Source organism: Epinephelus fuscoguttatus, linkage group LG9, assembly GCF_011397635.1.
Source record: "Epinephelus fuscoguttatus linkage group LG9, E.fuscoguttatus.final_Chr_v1".
Classification (NCBI taxonomy): domain Eukaryota; kingdom Metazoa; phylum Chordata; class Actinopteri; order Perciformes; family Serranidae; genus Epinephelus; species Epinephelus fuscoguttatus.
In genome coordinates this window covers 33,067,853-33,087,912 of record NC_064760.1, presented here as the reverse complement: position 1 = coordinate 33,087,912, position 20,060 = coordinate 33,067,853, and the positions used below count along the sequence as shown (strand labels likewise).

At 41.7% G+C, this 20,060-nt stretch overlaps 2 protein-coding genes across 3 annotated transcripts; one reads left to right on the top strand and one right to left on the bottom strand.

Moving 5' to 3' along the window:
- The first annotated feature begins 472 nt into the window (after nt 1-472).
- Nucleotides 473-9,019, top strand: gpr174 (G protein-coupled receptor 174). 2 transcript variants are annotated; one of them, XM_049586337.1, is made up of 4 exons: nt 473-759; nt 1,007-1,188; nt 4,544-4,964; nt 7,703-9,019. In XM_049586337.1, the coding sequence occupies exons 3-4, from the start codon at nt 4,761-4,763 to the stop codon at nt 8,540-8,542; spliced, it is 1,044 nt and encodes a 347-aa protein (XP_049442294.1). In that variant the 5' UTR covers nt 473-759; nt 1,007-1,188; nt 4,544-4,760; the 3' UTR covers nt 8,543-9,019. The 2 variants fall into 2 exon arrangements, with proteins under 2 accessions (XP_049442294.1, XP_049442295.1); XM_049586338.1 differs by lacking the exon at nt 1,007-1,188.
- Nucleotides 9,020-10,981: 1,962 nt separating this feature from the next.
- On the bottom strand, nt 10,982-19,318 carry LOC125894759 (integral membrane protein 2A-like). The gene is made up of 6 exons (XM_049586341.1): nt 18,935-19,318; nt 18,412-18,549; nt 15,880-16,065; nt 15,666-15,776; nt 13,652-13,796; nt 10,982-12,375 (listed from the first exon to the last, which is right to left on the bottom strand). The coding sequence occupies exons 1-6, from the start codon at nt 19,004-19,006 to the stop codon at nt 12,281-12,283; spliced, it is 747 nt and encodes a 248-aa protein (XP_049442298.1). The 5' UTR covers nt 19,007-19,318; the 3' UTR covers nt 10,982-12,280.
- Nucleotides 19,319-20,060: the final 742 nt, after the last annotated feature.

Sequence of the window (20,060 nt, the reverse complement as noted above, 5' to 3'; positions counted from 1 at the left end):
CCTCCTCTTGCATCTGCTAAATCTAAGTCTGTGCCAACTCTGAGGCTACCCCCACCACCGAGCAGATGTGTGCTGCCCACCTTAGGAAGAACTGCCAGTTGTCTGATCCGCCCACCAAAATGTACCCACTTCTCCCTGTCATACCACCAGCATTGCATTAAACTTTATCTGCTATCAAGCTACTGACAATACTGTGTTGAGTGATCTCAGGATCTCAGAGTTGAATATGTGAGAAAAAGAAACCAACAACAGTTAAAAAAAAAAGACCCCAAATGTACCTCTCTGTTTCTACTTTTAGTACTGATTCTCAGTCCTGATATTATATTAAGTTTTCAACTGTCATCAAAAGAAGCGGACAGCCGATCAATGTTGCTCATAAGAGAGAAAATAGTCATAATAGCAGAAGTCATGGTGTCAAAAATTCTTGTAAACCACACCCCCACACTCACAGGAAGCTCTGTGTGTGTGTGCTGAAACCCCCAGTACAGCGGAGAAGCAAAGACAGATAGACATACAGATGCACAGAGAGACCACAATGAAAAATTAAAACAGGAAATAACTTTAGATGAGAGAAGGAAGAATCAGTAGAAATTAGATACACGAAGCAAAACAGCAAGAAAAACGAGTGAGGAAAAGAGGGGGTGGGACAGAGAAAGTGAATATTGTTATGGGGGAGGAGGGAGGGGATGGCATGTGTGTCGGCTGATGCTTCACCCTCTGGCTTTTTGACGCGACGCACCCTCAAGCTTGAACACAGAGGTGAGATATTAATTGTCCATTCCTTTCAGAAGACAGTGAGTTTAAGCTGCTTTGTGTGGGAGGCTTTAGCAGCGGGAAGCCTTCAGCGTGTAGCCTCATGGGTGATCTTGCATGTTTCTCCAATGTGTGGAATGCCTGTTATGTTGAGGGTGTGAATGTGTGTCTGTAGGCCAGCGTCAGGGTGTTCCTGTATCTGTCCGTGTATCTGGGACGGAAGATCATGACATGTTTTTGTGTGTTGGCACAGTGCACGTGAGGGACCCGGGTGCAGGCCACTAACATTTTGGGTGCTGATACACGAGGCAAGATGTCGTGTCTGAGCGGAAAAGCTATAAGGCGCCAACAAACCCACAAAAGGATGAATCACAGCGGATAAAATAATGTGTTTCCATTGGCAAGATCTGATGAGTAAAACTGCTGAATCCTAAGGTAGGGCTGCAGCTCTTTGTCAAAACACAGAACGTTCATATAACTCTTATATCAACAAGATCAAAAGGCATACAATGTTGTTGTGTAGTTACTGGACATCACATAAGGGCTGGTTTTGATAGGCCATCACTGTGCATATAACACCACTGCAATAAGCTGGAAGAAGGAAATGAAAGAACAGTGATTGGTCATCACAGAGACCATTTAGACAGCCTCTGAGAGACACATATCGTACGTGCAAAAGTGAGAGTAATGAGGGAAGATTCACACTAAAACAGTCTAACATGGATCAAAGGTCAGTGAGGCTAAAAGGAAGCCTGGGGACTGAGGGTCCACTGGGAGATCTTTCTCAGTGCTATTAAGTGGGATAAAAGGCAGACAGAGGCAGAGGCCAGAGTGCTGTGGAAGAATTTCTATCTCTTAAAAAAAAAAAATCCCCTCTTTAGTTTTCCAAAATTCTTCTGCTTGTTAACGTCAAGCTGCACCCTCCAGGGCTGAAAAATGAAGTCAAAGTGAAGTGCCAAAAACTCCAGTTTCTTGAATGGCCATTTGAGGCTGGCTCCAGGAACAAGTCACTCCCTATAGACCTCAATGTTAAATTGCCCAACTTTTTAGCAGAAATAAACATGTTTACAGGCTGGTATAAAAAAACAATTTTGGTCTTTATGGCTATTTTCCCCATTCATGACAACTGTAAGGGGGGGTTGAATTTTTATGTAACTCACCTGTTTACATTTTATCAAGTCTTAAAGTTCTGCATATTTAAGGGTAGGGCCGCTTGTGGTGTTGCTACAGCCTATGAGTCAGATCCACCCCTCGCTCCTCCACACCTCCACCCTCTTGTCCAGATAGGGTCACTTCTGGTTTCAAAAAATCAAGGCGGTGACGGTCGAAATGCCGAACTTAAGGCCTCAAAACGGCACTCAACAATCCAGTGGGCGACATCATGGTAGCCAGGTCCATACAGTCTATGGTTAATGTCCCCTGCAGGAAGTACAGTACTTGAGTACTGTTGTGTCTGCATTTTATTTTACACGAGTGTTTTTCGATTTCATGCTACTTTATACTTTCCATCCCACCACATTTCAAGAGTTAATATTTTACTTCTTACTTCACTATATTTATTTTACAGCTATAGTTACTTTCCAGAATAACATTTTACTTCTTTTATTTTTTATGTGTTGTCCCAATATTTAGCCCATGGTGGACACCTGTTTTGGACCATGTATAACCCAAAACAGCCATGAAAATCACATCACATTTGTAGGAACCCAGCAAACATTGAGGCGTTGAATGACCTCTGTATGAAAATCCAATCAAGATGTCCTGTTATGGTTTTAAAAGTTGTTTTATCTACAACCTAAAAAAGATTTTTTTCACCTTTAATTTTTCATCCAAATTTAAAGTCTTTGAGACGTTTGCAAAGTTGTCTTTTGTGGTTCCCAAGCTTTTTGGTTTGTGGCCTCTTCACAAAGTGACTAGCCAGGCTCCTTTTCATGTCAAAAGTTCAAAAACTTTATATGAATTTATGCAGCAGAACTTTTTTTCCTACTTTCCTCGGGGTCATCCCTATGTTTCCAGGGTTCTATGTTCCCCACTTAACCCTGCAAAAAAGCTTCTATGTTTCCCGCTTACACAAAAAGGGTTCTATGTTTCCCGCTTGGTTGAGCGGGAAACATAGAAGCTTTTTTGCAGGGTTAAGTGGGGAACATAGAACCCTGGAAACATAGATATGCTCCCCTTTCCTCCCCCATAAATCATCTCATGACCTCTTAGAATTATCTTGTGACCCTTTGAAGGAGCCCAACCCCTTGGTTGAAACCACCTGACTTAACTACCTAACATATGAGGTAGTGAGGTCACCAGCTATAACAATAAAATGCTGCTAACAAATGATTCACGGCTGATTTGGCTGTTATCAGGCCATTGAATGGCTGTTATCAATGATGATACAGTAAGTGTCATAGATATGAGTTAGCAACAGGTCAGCAGATCAGTTTTAACAATCCAATGATGTCATATATAAGGCAACATCACTCTGCAGAATGACTACTCTGCCTTTGATATATTAAGTACATTTTACTAACAATACTTCTGCACTTTTACTTTTTAATGCAGGACTTTCACTTGTATCTTCACATTGTTGTACTGATACTTTTACTTAAGCGAAGGATCTGTGTACTTAGCTTGTAAAGAGGGCGTTGTGTTAATAAACTTATAAATAGTAAAAACCTCATCCTGGGTGTAGTTAGTGTCAATTCCCTTAAAATACTTAAAACAGTAACGTACTGACTCTGTTAAAAGTACATCCGCAAAAGGGTTTAGACAGATGTTGAACAGATACTATTTACGTCACTTTGTTCCCTTGCTGCTCATCAAACTTCCCTAAGTGACAACGCTCTAACATGTTAAATTAACTCTCCTGTGATGACAAAAGATTTAAAGGCATGTCTGTCAAAATACTGTATGTGTGAAAGACCTGAACAATGAAAACTAAACAATCTCTCCTCTTCCTGTTCCATAATTAGCTAGTAAATGTTTAGTCAAAGTCAAATTGGAAAATAAAAAGAGACAAAACTGTTAGAGCAAGGACGAATCTTCAAAGCTCGCTGTGTGTTCTTAAAAATAAAAGCGAGGAACCCCGTGCTGAACCGGCATACACCTACTACTGTTTACAACAGTGGGTGGATGACACCTACAAGCTGGAAACTCAGCTCCAGACATTACTGTGCGTTTCCATTCAAAGTTACAATCAATATCTGAAGCTGATCAGGGTTTAGGGCTTTTTAAAATCTTCTTACATTGCTTTCATTTTGAGCTCTTGTGACAAAGAAATAGTAATGTAGGTGTCACTTATTTGGAAACTGTAAAATCACCACATAACATTTCATTCTTCATATTGTCTGGTCCGTTAACCACACGCCTGGTCTGACTATGCTAACCACGCCAGTTTCAGTGATGCCTTGCTCCGAGGCGGTGCACGCTGGCTTATTGCTGGCTGCCCTGCAGGTGGAGATACATTACGTGGGAGACTGTAGCATCAACTTCTCTGTGGGTTTGCATATTTACTGTAAATGCCACTGCAAAAGCTGCAATCACACGCAAATGACTTTATATGTCATGCACTGTTAAAACAGATAGTATAACAAGCTGCGGGCCTGGCTGACAGGTGTGGGTGTGTTTGCATGTGTGTATGTGACTGAGCGCTGTACAATATCGTGTGTGTCTGATAGAGAAAGGTTCTTTCTTAAAACCTGATATCTATCCGTGCAACATGCAAAACATGCTGTCATTAAAAGTGAATTTACAGTGACAGTAATATCATCCTGTTGACTCTTTCTTTGTGCTCTGTCAGGATGCTGTGTTCCTCGGACTGACTGTGGTCTGACACATCAACCGTTTCCCAGTGCTGGACACACACTTTAACTTAAAGAAGCACAAACTACTCCTCTCAACACTGGACAGCATGGACGCTAAAACAAACCCGTCACCGAACTACAAGCGGCTCTACTACTAATTCAAGCTTCCTGTTGGTTCACAAGGCAGCTTGTCTTAACCGTTACACGCTTAAAATGAACTTTGCCAACCACAGCTGTCAAAGCAGTGAAGATCTCCAGTTGTACCAGCACCGTGTGTATGCGGTGGTGTACAGTGTGATCTTAGCGCCGGGCCTGCTGGGAAACGTGCTGGCACTATGGGTGTTCAAGGTTTATATCAAAGAAACCAAGAAGGCTGTGGTGTTCATGATGAACCTGGCTGTGGCCGACCTCCTGCAGGTAAAAAGCCTCTCATGACTTCTATCTATCTATCTATCTATCTATCTATCTATCTATCTATCTATCTATCTATCTATCTTTCTATCTTTCTGTCTATCTAAACTGGTCACACTTTACTTTAACTGCCCTAATAAGCATTTATAAGAAGTATCACTTCCTAGATTGTTTATAACACACTATAATGCAATTGCAAGCAGATATAAGCACATTTTTAAGTGTGTAATGCATTTGTCAACAATTATAACCTCCTCTCTATGAAGCATCCATAACTGGTGTGTAAACAGTTAATGAATGTTTGATGACTCGGCTGTAATGACATTTAATGATATATGAACAAACACAATTGAAAAACCGCTCTACTTTGTATATTAGAGGCCCAGTGCATAGGAGATGATGTTTAACATTCATAACTATGTTTCCATCAGTGTAGAATCACCTGAAAGTGAGAATCAGTGTGTTTTCATTACTTTAGCATGAGCTATATATATATCTACATGCAGAGCAGGTCCTCTTACACCGAGTGAAAAATAAAACACTGGTGCTATATGGGGCATTTGTGTTTTTGTGTTTTCATGTTGACCACCGAATGTCTCCTACATGCTTGGCACACAGGAGGAGTTTCAGTTTTGCAACCTCACTGTTACTTAAACCTATATACTAGACCAGGGGTGTCAAATTAATTTTAGTTCATGGGCCACGTACAGCCCAGCTTGATCTCCAGTGGGCCAGAACAGTAAAACCATTGTAGAATGATCCAAAAATAACAACACCTCCAAATGTTTCCCTTTTTTTTAATGTAAAGAAGTACAAGTTCATAAACATGTAATTTTTTTTCCATGTATTTCCACTGTGCAGTGATGCTAACATCACCACATCAAACAAAGGTGGCAGCTTTAAGGAAGCAGGTTAAGTTATCCTCTGCCTTATAAACCATTTACCAATCAAACGTTTTGGTTGAGCCTTCGCAATAGGGTTTCTACAATATTGTTTTAAGATGGAAGTTTGATACAGATTCTTTTGTGGCCTACTGAGGCTGCTTATTGACAACATTTTGAACAATGTTTAATATCTCTAAATATGACCACAATAAGTATTCAGTGTTGTTTTAGAGATGTGTATTCTGGTCCAAGTGAAAAAGCTTCTGAAGCAGCAGCAAACCTTGCACATCTTATCCTATGCAAATGCACCAATATAAGGTGTGCAGAGTCATCCAGCGGGCCAGAGTGGACCCTCTGGCTGGCTAGTTTTGGCCCACGGGCCGTATGATTGACACCTCTGTACTAGATATTTAAACATCTGTCAACTGTTCACACGTGTGCAAATCAAGACATCTTCACCAAAGCCCCACATACTAGAATTCTGGCAGAGCTTTCAGCCATATTTCATGGCTTTCATCTGCAGATGGAATTTGCTCAGTTGTCAAAGAAATATTTATGACCATTACAACTGTGTCATATTTTAGATAATTTATTATTTGTTTATACACCAGTTAAGATGCTTCACAGGTAGTCTGGAAATCCAGACCCAAATCTAGAAAGATTTAGGGTCTGGCTATGAGTAATGCAAATGGCCCAACTCGAGGGGCGGCACCAAGCATACATTTGAAAATATCACTGCACGTAATTGGATAACACTACGACCAATCAGAACAATACACGGGGTGACGTATTCAGAGCTTAGCTACCAGCGGAGCTAACCCGTAGATTACACTCTTGCCATATCCGGTCGACAAAAAAACAAAAATGTCCTTCTTGCAAAGGAAAGATTCAAGCGCCGTCTTCTGTTCCTCTTTAAGAGAAAAAGTTAAGTCTAACTCGTTCATTGTAGAGGCCAAAGCCGTTTCAAACAACTGGTGTTCATCCGTAGCCATCTTGCAATGTTTACTGACTGATTTCGGACTTCGATGTCGCAGCGCTGTCGTCATCTGTTTAGCTCACCTCTGGCTCGCCTATATCAGATACACCGATGTGATTGGTGCAGCTCGGCTCCAAGGGCATGGGTAATGAGCATCATTACTGATTGCCAGAATGACTAGCTGAGCAAATTCAAATTGTGCTCTCGTGAGAACTCTGGATTTCCAGGGTACTTCACAGGAGTTATAGGTGCTGAAAACTACATTAATAAACACTTAAAATGCCTTTATATAGGCCTTAGGACTGGGTATCAGTATTCAAAACCCTTAAGGTATCAACAGAAATAACCCAGTATCCAGTGGTACCAACAGTTCTTTGACTCTTTTTGTACCCAGATCGAGAGAAAAATGATTATTTGTATGGTTTTGCTTGCAGCCAACCACCAAGTGTTCTTTGATTTAATACAACCTGTGACGTGCCCACTATCTCAGCAGCTACATACTGGTCTTAGAATTTTTCAGACAATAAGCCCCAACTACATTAACGTATGTTATGTCATAAACCTTATTCGACTGTTTATATTCTGTTTAAAGGGTTAAAATGAAGTGATAATGTTTAACCTAAATGTAAAAAAAATACGGAAAATGCCAATTGCAAGCCAAAGTTGTGAGCGACATCATCAGGTTGCTTCTTTTGTTCGACCTACAGTTCAAACTGCAAGGGTATTTAATGTCCAATGATTTTGAGAAGCTGTGTGCAAATGCATTCGAAAGTTCAGTCTAAACAAAAATTAAGTTTCAGTGGTCATTATCCATATCAAGTGGGCATCTACCACATTGTTTGTAGTTCCTCTACAACCATCCTGATGTTCTCTGTTCCCTTCAGGTTCTTTCTCTGCCTCTGCGGATCTACTACTACCTGAACAACACCTGGCCCTTTGGCCACCCTCTCTGCATGATCTGCTTCTACCTGAAGTACGTCAACATGTACGCGTCCATCTACTTCCTGGTGTGTGTCAGCGTGCGTCGCTGTGAGCTCATCATGTGTCCGTTGAGGTATAACTCCTCCAAGAGAAAAGGGGACTTGCTCATATGTGCCCTTGGCTGGCTGTTAGTCTGCCTGTGCTGCCTGCCCTTCCCTCTGCTGAGGAACCCCAGCAGTGGATCAGACTCTCATTCAAGTTTTCCCACCTCAGGGGGCAGCGCCACCCCCACTGCAGATGACCTGGTGTGTTTCTCAGAGCTGCCCATGAGGACTGTCAGTATCCCAGCAGCCTGGGCCCTTCTGGCCCTAGCCGAGCTGATGGGCTTCATCATCCCCCTCATCCTGGTGTTAGCCTGCACCTGTCTGACCGCAGGGAGTCTCCAGAAGCCGACAGCAGGGGCAATTCCTGACCGAGGGGAAAAGCGGAGGGCGTTAAGGATGGTGCTAAGCTGTGCTGTGGTCTTCCTAGTGTGCTTCGTTCCTTACCATGTCACAATGCCCCTGGACTTCCTGGTTAAAGCCAATGCTGTGAGCAGCTGCACCTTCAGGGACCTGATTCTGAGATGTCACCCTGTCACGCTCTGCCTGGCCAGCCTGAACTGCAGCCTTGACCCCCTCATGTACTATTTCACAACGGATGAATTCAGGAGGCGACTGAGCAAGCCAGAGATACCACAGAGCATGGCATTCAGCAGACGCTTGTCATGTATAACTGGAGGAGAGGACACAGAGGAGGACTGAAGTACCTCGAAGCTCTCTTGCCGAAGGAAGGCTGAACAGTTTAATCATAACCACTAAGCATAAAGACTATGCACAAACCAGGGAAATGTAACTTACATGCAAACTAGTATTTGAAAATATGAGTGTACGTTTTAAACTGTGATTTTTTTTCTATTTATATTTTAATAAAAAATTAAACTGTTCTTTCTACATTTGTATGACGCTGGTGGCAAATCAGCTGTTCCTGTTACGAAGAATGAACATGTTATCAGTGTCAACATCTCTAATAAGCATTAGGAAATACAGAATACAGGAAATTGCCTAAACTTGCTTATAGATTCAATTTAATGAGAAGCTAACAGCTGAACATATCCTCATAGAATGGTTTGTATGATATCTAACGAGTTAGCGTCCCATGAGTGACGTTACAAACTTAACATTAAATTACGTAGGTTAGATTTTATCAGGCAAGCAAAGTTACTTAGGTTAGGTTTAGGAAAAGAATTGTGGTGATGACGTACCTTAAATAAATAACTGACAGTTCACTCAGTTTCACAGGGTTCTTAACACCCTTCACCTTGAGAAAGTCTTTCCACGAATGTGGGTTATACACGAACAATGTTGGGGAGTAACTGGTTACATGTAATTAAAGGTGGACTACGCAGGATTGTGGGTTAGTATTTGTCGTAAATGTGGACGTTTGTGCCAAATTTGAAGAAATTTCCTCAAGGAGTTCTTAAGATGCTTCACAGGTAGTCTGGAAATCCAGACCCAAATCTAGAAAGATTTAGGGTCTGGCTATGAGTAATGCAAATGGCCCAACTCGAGGGGCGGCACCAAGCATACATTTGAAAATATCACTGCACATAATTGGATAACACTACGACCAATCAGAACAATACACGGGGTGACGTATCCAGAGCTTAGCTACCAGCGGAGCTAACCCGTAGATTACACTCTTTCCATATCCGGTCGACAAAAAAACAAAAACGTCCTTCTTGCAAAGGAAAGATTCAAGTGCAAATGCTTTTGCCAGTGAAAGTAAAAGCCAACCCAAGATTTATTCTCATTTGGTGTTCCACCTGAGACATGTATAGCTGCAAATACAATTCGTTACAACATGCCTCTACAAACCGCGCACACCACTGGCACAAGCCACATGTACGAACACTACGGTTATCTGAACCCTGCTACAATGTCACTGTGGTGAATAAATGAGACCAAATGTGGCAATAATCCACTTTACAACTCATAATACATGAAGACGTGATTCACATGAGTACTGAAATGAAACCGTTTTCATTATTCTTATTCTAACTTAAACTACCTCTCTTGTAATGTAATACATCATAGCAAGCTAATCGCTAACTTAGTTTTAGCATAAGTAACACGATGTAGCCTTCCCATTACCCTTATCCTAAGTTGAACCACTTCTCTTTTAATGTAATACATCAAACCTAGCTAACTGCTAATTTAGTTTTAGCATAGGTAATGAGATGAAGCCTTCCCATTACCCTTATCCCAACCATAACCACCTGTCTTTTGATGTAATACCTCATAGCTAGCTAATTGCTAGCTTAGCAGTTTCATCAAGATTACCTCTTCCAGGCCAAGGAGCAAAGGGAGCTGATCATGGACTGATGTGTAGGTTATGGTGGGCAAATCATGTAGCCACAGGGCTGGTTATGTAGCTGCTCCAGCTGCGCTTATTCCAACTTGTTCCACCTTGCTATATTTGAGTTTTTTCAGCACTGTGTCTCTTGGATGCTTGTTGCCTATTGTCTGGAACCTTGTTGCTACCTTTTTGTTGTTACCTTTACCTTTGACCTTTGACCATTAATTCTAATCAGTTCATTCTTGAGTCCAAGTGGACGTTTCTGCCAAATTTGAAGAAATTTCCTCAAGGAGTTCTTATGATGCCGCGTTCAAGACAATGGGATAGACGGACACAAAATCTGAAAATGTAATGCCTCCTTCCACGGCTGTCACCACTTTGAAGGCATGGTGAGAAAATACAGACAGAGATCAGAATCTGCATATAAATAACACTGCAGACACTTTTAGGGCCGTTTCACAGTCGACGCACACAACGCGAGCAAGCTACGCAAGCAATGCACTTCCTTTCATAGTCAACACATTGAACGCAAGCGATACAGGGGACACTTGAAATGCAATACATCGCTCGCGCAATAGGGGATAGCAGAGTCACCGGTACATTCCGGCTAGCTAGTACTGCTGTAGCTAGCTAGTGCTGCTATTTTATTAGAGTGCAGGGCACTAGAACTGTCATATAAATGGGGGTGTGCGGCACACACCCATTTATATGAGGAAAAACTTTGCGAACTGGTACTGGCACACCAGGTGCATTACTTTTTGTGGGTAAGGTATTCATACGAACAGTGCAGGATGTGTATGTGCGGCTTTTATTGTCACTGTAATAAAAAGCAAACAGCCTAAATATTCAGTAGGTAAAGAAACTTTATTCAGCAACAAAGTGAATTCATTTCAGTAGCTGCACACAACATTGGTTTTTCATCTAATCTTCTAGTATTGTTAAAAAGCTGAGACAGAAACACATTTTTACACACACACTTCCTGTCTGATTGTCTCTCTGTGCAGGCATCGAGTGGGAAACAATTGAAAATCACTTCAAGTCATTTGGCAAACGGCCATTTTTTCATATGTTCAAGCTTTTCTTTAGGGGCTCTCAAAATCAAGGACAATCGTTTTATGCAGATTTATTGAAGGATTTTTACAAAACATATTCTTCTTGTGAGAATTTTAAATTTATTGCATTCTGCAAAACTTGCAGCCACCTAGTGAGCTATTTAACGCAGCTACCTCCAATTCATAAATAAGAATTTAAAAGTGACGAAAAGAATAAGTGTTTTTAAATTTGGTAAAAATTTTCCCTTTAGCACATTCACTTCTTTAGCTTATCGACCATCCTTCAAGTTTATCGTCACAAATGAGGTTTCAACACAAACACAAACACTTGTCATATAGGGTGCTGGACTGCTCGCCACCATTGGTTACATAAAATTATCACACGGCAGAGGCCCCTGGGAGCAGCAGGGCACTCTGGGAAATATCTACAAAAAGTACCATCCATAACAGACATGGACAACCATGTTACATGTGTACTGTAACTGTACTGTACCATACATTTCCTGGGTGACTTGTGCTATATCACACTATAACATGTAGTATATCTTGTCAAGGCTGCTCTATAAACCCCATTAAGAGTGGGAACAGTAGGCTGACACACAGACAGGTCTGATATGAATGACTTCTCAGTATCACTAAGGTATTCAGTAGGACTAACAACTCTCGTCTCGGGAGGTGACTGGATGTTGTAATACAGTAACAACGATAAGATAATTCAGCAGGAAGCTACAGCAACAGAACAGAGACCAACATAACAAATGAAACTTAGTGTATTGTTAGTAAGCAGGCTGCCGCTGGTTATTAGTACAAGACTAGCTAGTGAATACTTGAGCAAGAGAGCTATGACTCATAAAGGTTCAGGGGAACACAGCATAGGAGGGGTGTTAGGCTATAGAACGCTGTAACTTAAATTCACTTATCACTGGGGTTAAAGCAAGGGAGGCAAAAACTGGAGTTAGAGTTTTATACAAAAGTTACTCTCTGCTGAAAGCTGTTCCCTCCTTCGCCTACTCCCTCCTACTCTCTCTCTGTCACTCTGGCTCACTATCATTCCCTATCACTCGCTTTCTGACCTACGCTCGTGCTTTCCCATCAAGCCTTACAGATCTTGGTCTCCGTCACAAACTTGTTCTCGAAGTGGTGGATGGTGAAGCAGTTGTCTGCAGAGCGCTTCTGGATGCCTCCACCTGACAGACACAAAGACACACAAACATTAGGCCTGAATGCTGAAGCTACTGCATGTTGATCTTTTCAAGTCAAACTGAAATTAGAATTCAGTTTTGTTCAGAAATCAGTACATACTGGGTATTCTTATCGCCCCCTCTACATTAGTGTTCTGCAGGGGGCGTAACTAACATTGTTTGTACTGGCAATGTGATTTGTTCAACATCTGTGTGAGCAGATACTGTAAATAGTTCTATCAAAATCTAAACTAGCTACGTTTGTGGTTTTTCGGAAGAGGAAGCAAAACCTTAACAAGTGAGACAACAGTGGATAAAAACAGTTAGCTCCATTTAAATTAGCTGCACCGAGTATAGTTGTGTTAGTAATAGATTAACCGTGTGAAGTCAGCCACCTTGCAAAAACTTGAAGATTAGACACCATGTATATAAATAAATCCACTTTTGAACAATAGCAGCAGTATTCCAATTTCAGTTTCACTTTTAAGTTCCTCTCTGAACACTGATTAAACTCATCTCTGTTCATCAAAATTATATATCAGATGTTTGTTTTTTTTGTTTTTGTTTTTACAATGAGAGACATCCCCTCATGCCTTAAAATGTCTTAGATGTAACTGTGCACCTTTACGTCATTTTGTGAGTGCAGATCAACGAATATGCAAATAAGTCTCACCCCTCAGCTGCTCGCCTGCAGCTCAAGCGTACCTGCTCACCTTTGACTCTGCTCATCGCTATCCACATTATAAATATAACAGTCATAGATAATGTGAGCCGTCCGCTTGTTGCTAATGTTAGATAAACTTTGCTCCACATCTCCATAGCTACAAGGCGACACCTGCTTTTCCTCTGATACCCCTCACTTTGCTGTACTGTTATGCTAATGATATGGAAAGCTTCACCCCACAAATCGACAGGACTGATTCCTGAGTTATGTGATGTAACAAACCCTGGCTGTCTGAATTTGTGTTTTTGAGACTGGTGTTGGTTCAGTACAGTTCCAAGGCAGAAATACTCAGCCATGGTTGTCAACTGCTTGTTTTGCAGTTGATGATATGTCTGCTAGCATATGACAAACACCATATGGTCATGTTAACAAGGTTAAAAACTTGATTTTCACCAGAGGGGGTCTTTAAGACAGAGCAGCGTTTTGTTAAAAATGATTTATCCACCATTTGAGACGTCTATCAACTAGGACAGAATGATGGAAGCATAAAACAAAAATGTGAATGAAGCTTTACAAACATGACAAAATGACAGTTTTAGCTATACAGTACATCCAGACCTGGCAGGCTGGAGCGGCGCTGCATTCTGTATGTTTCCTTTCCATCACACAGCCGGCGGATGTAGAAGCCCAGAGGCTTGATGTCATCAATACGCTCCGTCACCACCAGGTCCTCGTGCACCAAGTAGCTGCGGTAGGAGCCAGACTGGGACAAAAAGAAGGGATCATAATGGAATCATTATGCATCTCTAAACCACTCTGAGGAGAAGAAAAGCAGCTCAGTGAACAGGACTGCAGCCAAGTGTGAAGCCAAGAGTGGGAAGGACTTTGTCTAATTAATGAATCATCCCCAAACTTCTGCATTTTATGAAACATTTCCACATCAGATAATGAAATTCGCTGATTGCACCACCACCCACCAGACGCCAAATGCTGTACAGCATGTCACGGTGGAGGACTCAGCGAAAAAAATATTTTTTTGAAAGCAACTAAACTCTCAGTGCCTACATACACTCAGCCTGACTGTTCTCAAACAGGGTCTTACTGACCGTGTTCCAGTCTTACTGAAACTCATCACTTTAAAAACAAACAATACTATTGTTCAGCTATTGTTTAGACAGATAAAATATTTTACCAGGTCAAAAAAACACCATAAGTATTTTCAATTACTACATTTCCTGAAGAAATAACTGTCCATGATCAAAGTGTGATCATGTCTAGTTGCACTAGCAACATGTCTCTACTGATGGAAATGACTGTTTCCTTAACCTTTCATCTAGCACCATCATCAGGTGAAAATTTTATTAGTCAACAAATACTCATGGGTAAAAATGGGCAAAGTAAAATGACTGCTTCTGTCAAAGGTGTCTGGTGGCTGAGGACGGGAGCAGCAGCTAAATGTATATTAGCCTCCTAAAAAAAGGACCACCCAATATTCAACATCAGTTATACTTAGATTATTTTTACCACTTAACTTTACAGTCAAACAGCCCTTTCCAACAGGGAACTGAAACTGTTAGCTATGCTCTCTTCAGCTCCACAAGACTCCATTGACAGAAACAGCAACTTTTACTTAAAGCACATTAAAGTCACTGGTCTACCCACTGCTTCTGTTACTCAGTTTGTTTATTACTGTGTGACTTTCAGAACTGACTGCCGTGGTGTTCACAGCATCAGTTTATATGTGGCAACGGCACTGTGCAGAAAGCTACTTCAGGTCATGTGGGAAAGTTTTTGGAAGGGCTTGAGCAAAGTGTGAATTTATGGATTTGAATACATCAGGAACATAACGGGAAAGCTACAGAATGATATAAATACCTCATAAAAATAATAATAACAATTAATAATAATAATCAATGGAGCCGCCCTTTAAACAGCTCTGGATTTTTTGACTGTTGGTGGAAAAAAACATACCATTTGAAGATGTCCCCTTCTGCTCTGGAAAATTATACATTTCATTGTTTCCTGGCATTTTATTGATGAAACTATTAATCAAGAAAACAATGGGCAGAATAATCCATAGTGAAAGTAATCATTAGTTGCACCCTGCTGCTTAACATCAGCACATTAGCACTGTCATTGTGAGCATGCTGATGTTAGCATTTAGCTCCAAGCACCACTGTGCCAAAGTAGCCTCACAGAGCCACTAGCATGGCTGTTGACTTTTTTGTCTTTATGATTTAGCAAAGAAAACACATTAAAAGTCATCCACTACAGATTTAATTTAGTGTTTTACTGAAACCTTTTGTCCTATCACATATTTAACGACAATGAAAGAGGGAAGAAAACATGAGGACTAAATTCTGGTGGAGATTACTCACACAGTGTTAGTAATGCAGGATGTCTGGGATGTGGAAGATGATGTGATCTGGAAATTTTTACTTTACAAATGACAGACATGACAGATTTGCACAGGATTAAAGCACGGACAATCTCTGGAATTATTTTAAACCCCTGGATTTCCCCAGGTAATATTTAGCTCTTCATATTAGGGCTTATGCATGAGCATGAGTGAGAGCACTGCACAGGTCGCTCCTACTGGCAGCTGCATCCTGAGATCCTGATCACTACTCACCATCAGCTGTGAGAAGAGGTCGATGAGGTCCTGAGGGGGGAGCACCACCGAGGTGTTCAGAGGAATCACGAAGCAGGTCCTCAGGGTCAGGTCCAGATATGCCGTGAGCTTCTACTCACACACACATATGAAGTAATCAGGGAGGAATTTAAACCACACTAACAGGAGAGTACTAGCCTCTACAGTGCTGTATTTGGAGTATTCAGTGTGTTACCCTGTTGAAATCATGGAGGATGTAAGCAGGGTCTCCAGGTCTGAAGCGGGGAGGGGGGACGCTGATGACGGCCATGCTGTCAGAGATCTCCACCTCCTCCTCCACCCGGGGCAGGTAGTATGGCTGGCTCTCTCCTCCAGCTCCAGTTGATACGTCGCTGAACTGCATCGCACCGTGATACAGCCTCTGGAGGACACGAACAAGCAGCAAAGTGAATCACTTTGCGCACAAAAAAATAAAAATACAAGCACATTTTTCGATATCATGACTTCACAGCTGACAAATGTATTATTATTGCGATGAAACATTTTAATTTATGTCTTTTAATGTCCTTACGTTCTCCCCTTTCAACTACTTGTATTTCAAGCTTTGGAAAATCAGCAACATTGGAAATATTTCCACTGAGGTGTCACATGGCAACGTTTGCATACACGAACAAAAACAACACATGCCACCAAGGTACACTGTTGTTTTTAACACGTGGTGAGGTAGGTCTTTGGATCTGTAACCACAAGTGCCTCAACTGCACCTACATTCTTGATTTGCACAGCCAGTGGTTTTCCTGCACTGTCTACCTGTTTGCTCTGCAAACAAACTGAGCCAGTCTTTCCTAAGAATTAATAAAGCACAGTTTGCTCATGGGTGGCAACAGTTCAGTGTATGTTTAAGATTTATGAATCATAAGACAGTAAAGAGTCAGCACTTGCTAATGAAGCTTAAAGCTTTATTGCATGTTTTTCGACCACTAGGGGGCAGAGCGTACACTCAATACTGTGTAGTGTTTCCTACTTTTTAAAAAAAGTATCTATAGTTTTTTTTGTAACCGTGTATGTTTATGCAGGTATGTCATGCTTATATTGTTTTGTGACAGAAATAGAAAAGCTTGCCAGATGTTCGAGTCATTGACCATCGACTGAGATTGTCGCTCTATCACTGGGGTGTGTAGAGTGCTATCCTGAGACCAAACCAAAATAATGAGCTGAGAGCGACCAGAAGACATAACCTTGTTGACTGATCTGAATCAAATTAATGGGACTAATGTGATATGATTTTTAGAAAAATATCAAAATTGTTGCTGAAAAAAAAATTGAACAAGACAGAGGATATAGGAATAAATCAGAATTTGATCCATTAAGAAGTCTTAAATGTCACAATGTGTAAGTAGCATGAATTTCCCAAACAAAGCTTAATTTTTTTTAACTAAGAAGTGTTTATGCATTGTATTAATACTCTAAGAAGTGATTTTTTGCTTCATTTGCATAAGAGAAGAAACCCCTTTGAGCACTGAGATACTATTCTGAATGTTAGACCCTCATGCTGACAACACAGGAAAATTCAAGAAAAGGTGAAGTCTGCACTTTCTCTTAAGATGGAAGTGAGCAAGAGTCAGCACTCTAGTTTCCCACCGAGGCAAGAGTGTCCCCTCAGCAGGCACAAGCAGCTTTAGTAATTCCTCCCAAACTCAAATAACACCCCTCCGCCCGTCTCCGCCTGCACGTGTCTCTGCTCTAAGTGACCGAGAGTATCAGCATCTGAAACAGTTTCACTCCGGCTATAGAAAACGTTGGGAGGGTGACTCGTGGAAGCAACTGGTTCGCTCTCATGGCCTAATGAAACCACATACTTTGCATTGTGCTATGTTTGGAAAAATCCAGCCAGAGGGTCTGTGAAACATCAGCTTTAATGTATTTCTTCACATTTCAAAACAGGGCTCTTTTTTAAGATTATGTTTTGGCGTTTTGCCCCTATTACACAGAGACAGTGCAGATACAGACAGGAAACATCGGACGAGGTCCCCAGCTGGAGTCAAACCCTGAACTTTGCTGCATACGGAAGTGTATATGACACAATATCAATTTCCTGACCTGCTGCTATTACTTTAATGGAAAAAATGATACTTATATCCCATGATTGTCCATCTAGGTGTATTCTGATGCTGACTGAAATGCATATGAAACAATGAGAAGCGATTTGTGATGTCAATTTAAACCATGATGCAGCCTGTACAGATACTGTACAGATTGTGTGAACAGTAGGCTATATGGATAATATGACATAACCTGTGGCACATGGAATATAGTTGTTTGATAAAGTTGTCAGGTAAACTCCTCCAATAAGTCCTATAGGTTAGTAGCATAGCAATGTAAATACAGCTGCAGTGATGAGTCTGCTAAACGATAAGCTGATCAACACAAAAATAGTTGTCAAGTGTTTAGATAATTGATGAATTGTTAAGGTACTTCCATGTAAAAATGGCCGAACATGCTGTTCTCAGCATCTCAAATATGATGATTTCCTGCTTTTCTCTATTTTCTCTCATATTAAATTTCTCTGGGTTTTGCACTGACCATCACCTTGGACTTTGAGAAACATAACATTTTCACTGTTTTCTTTTATAATCCCAACATTTAATTGATGAATCCGGAAAATAATCAGCAGATTATTCAATAATGAAAATACTCATTGGCTGCAGCCCTAAGTGGTAATGCTGATTCCACCAATGTCCAAAAACACAAGCTAACACATATTTACCTTTGGGGTGAAATACCGATAGAGACATGCTCCCCCAACGATGAGCCCGCTGAGGATGAAGGCGATGCCCAGCAGGGTGAGCAGACAGCGACCTGTGGAGCCCTCGTTGCCCGCCGGGGCAATGGCCAGCTCAGGATCCTAAACACACACACATGCACATCGAAGCAATGCTGTTAGCACGTCTGTGAATCATCATGATGCATGCATTTAAAATCAACATTCAAGTCATACAGCTGCGATTTTGCAGTGTGTTTGGCCTCTGCAGAACAGCTGTGTGATGCTCAGAAGATGGGCGGTCCCGCTGTGCGCTGCATCAGGTGCAATATGGCTCTTTGTGCCTTTTGGCGAAAATCACCGCGAATCTCTTCATATATCAAATGTGCAAAATGCAAGAGGACACATAAAGATTGTATAAATCACAAAGAGATGAAGTCCACGGTCGCAGCTGAGTGCCTGCGGCCGGTGCAGGCCTGCTACCAGCGGACACCGGGCTCAGACGCCGCACTGAAGCCCGTTAGCTCACCTTCACAGCGGCTGGCACCTCCTTGCCCAGCGCCTTCTGCGCCAGGGCCGAGTTAAAAGCAATCTTGACCATGCTGGAGTGGAAAACGTCAGCTCAGGTTTCTTGTGCAAACAGAAGAAGGGAGAGAGTGTCGGTGCTGGGCTGCAGGCTCGGTTACTCTCAGCAGCTCCGCGCTATGACGCACTTTGCAACCTCGGCTTTATCTAGAGCTTCCGGTCACTGGAGGGGATTAGGATGACATCCGAAACGGAAGCTGGAGAAACAACTTAAACTTCAAGCTACATAAAATATATAAACAGATGACGCCTGCGATAATTTAGAAGAGTGTTACTAGGCTATTGGTTTGACTGTAACCACTAAAACCGTTTATTGCCTCATTTATTGCCCCAGTAGCCTCTCTTGAGAGTTGCATTGTGTAGCTTTGGCGCTATCTAGTGGCCACAGGTGGAAGTTACCTATATTTTAGTGTACTGAAAATGCTGCCCATCACAACACTCATGATTAGACTGAACTTAATACCACAAGACTTGAATTATTTACACTTTAATTTAAGCTTGTCTCCCTTTACCTGCTGTGCTCTGTACAGCACATGACACAAAATGACTCAATTTTGCACTGACTGCACTATAATGTAATGAAAATAATATTTGGAGTGTATAAAGTAGCCCATTCATCTCCGTGAATATTCCACTCTGTAAACTGACTCTGTAAATATATCCCCTCCTACAGGCCGGGCACTACCTGCCAGTGTGTCTGCCCACTCACACTGACACACACAGTACGCCGCCTTCACTGTACTGTGTGGAAACACAACCCAGTGCCAAGGCTATACTGTATGTCTGACACATATCCTCAATCCTCTGGTCTGTGGTGGTCCTCTGCTTCCTCTGCTTTCACTCTCCTGACTCGTTTAAGGTTGTATGTATGAGTAAATAAACACTTACTGCTGCACCAGCGCTCTAATTCCACGCAACTCTGTGGCATCTCTCCAGCCCTCTGTGCTGCAACTGTACCATATGCATCTCCCAGTCCCACAAACACACACATAAGCACACACGCACTCTGTGAGGCTATGATATTTCCTCTGTTAAACAGACAGATTGGACCGGTAATCACCACTGAAAGG

Bases quoted from the DNA above. Each gene is read 5' to 3' on its own strand.
- LOC125894759 (XM_049586341.1), bottom strand. From the start codon at position 19,006: ATGGTCAAGATTGCTTTTAACTCGGCCCTGGCGCAGAAGGCGCTGGGC. The intron at 16,066-18,411 runs GTAAATATGTGT...CGTGTCCTCCAG, and splicing joins ATCGGTATTTCACCCCAAAG to AGGCTGTATCACGGTGCGAT. The intron at 15,777-15,879 runs GTAACACACTGA...GTGTGTGAGTAG, and splicing joins TCCTCCATGATTTCAACAGG to AAGCTCACGGCATATCTGGA.
- gpr174 (XM_049586338.1), top strand. From the start codon at position 4,761: ATGAACTTTGCCAACCACAGCTGTCAAAGCAGTGAAGATCTCCAGTTG. The intron at 4,965-7,702 runs GTAAAAAGCCTC...TGTTCCCTTCAG, and splicing joins CTGTGGCCGACCTCCTGCAG to GTTCTTTCTCTGCCTCTGCG.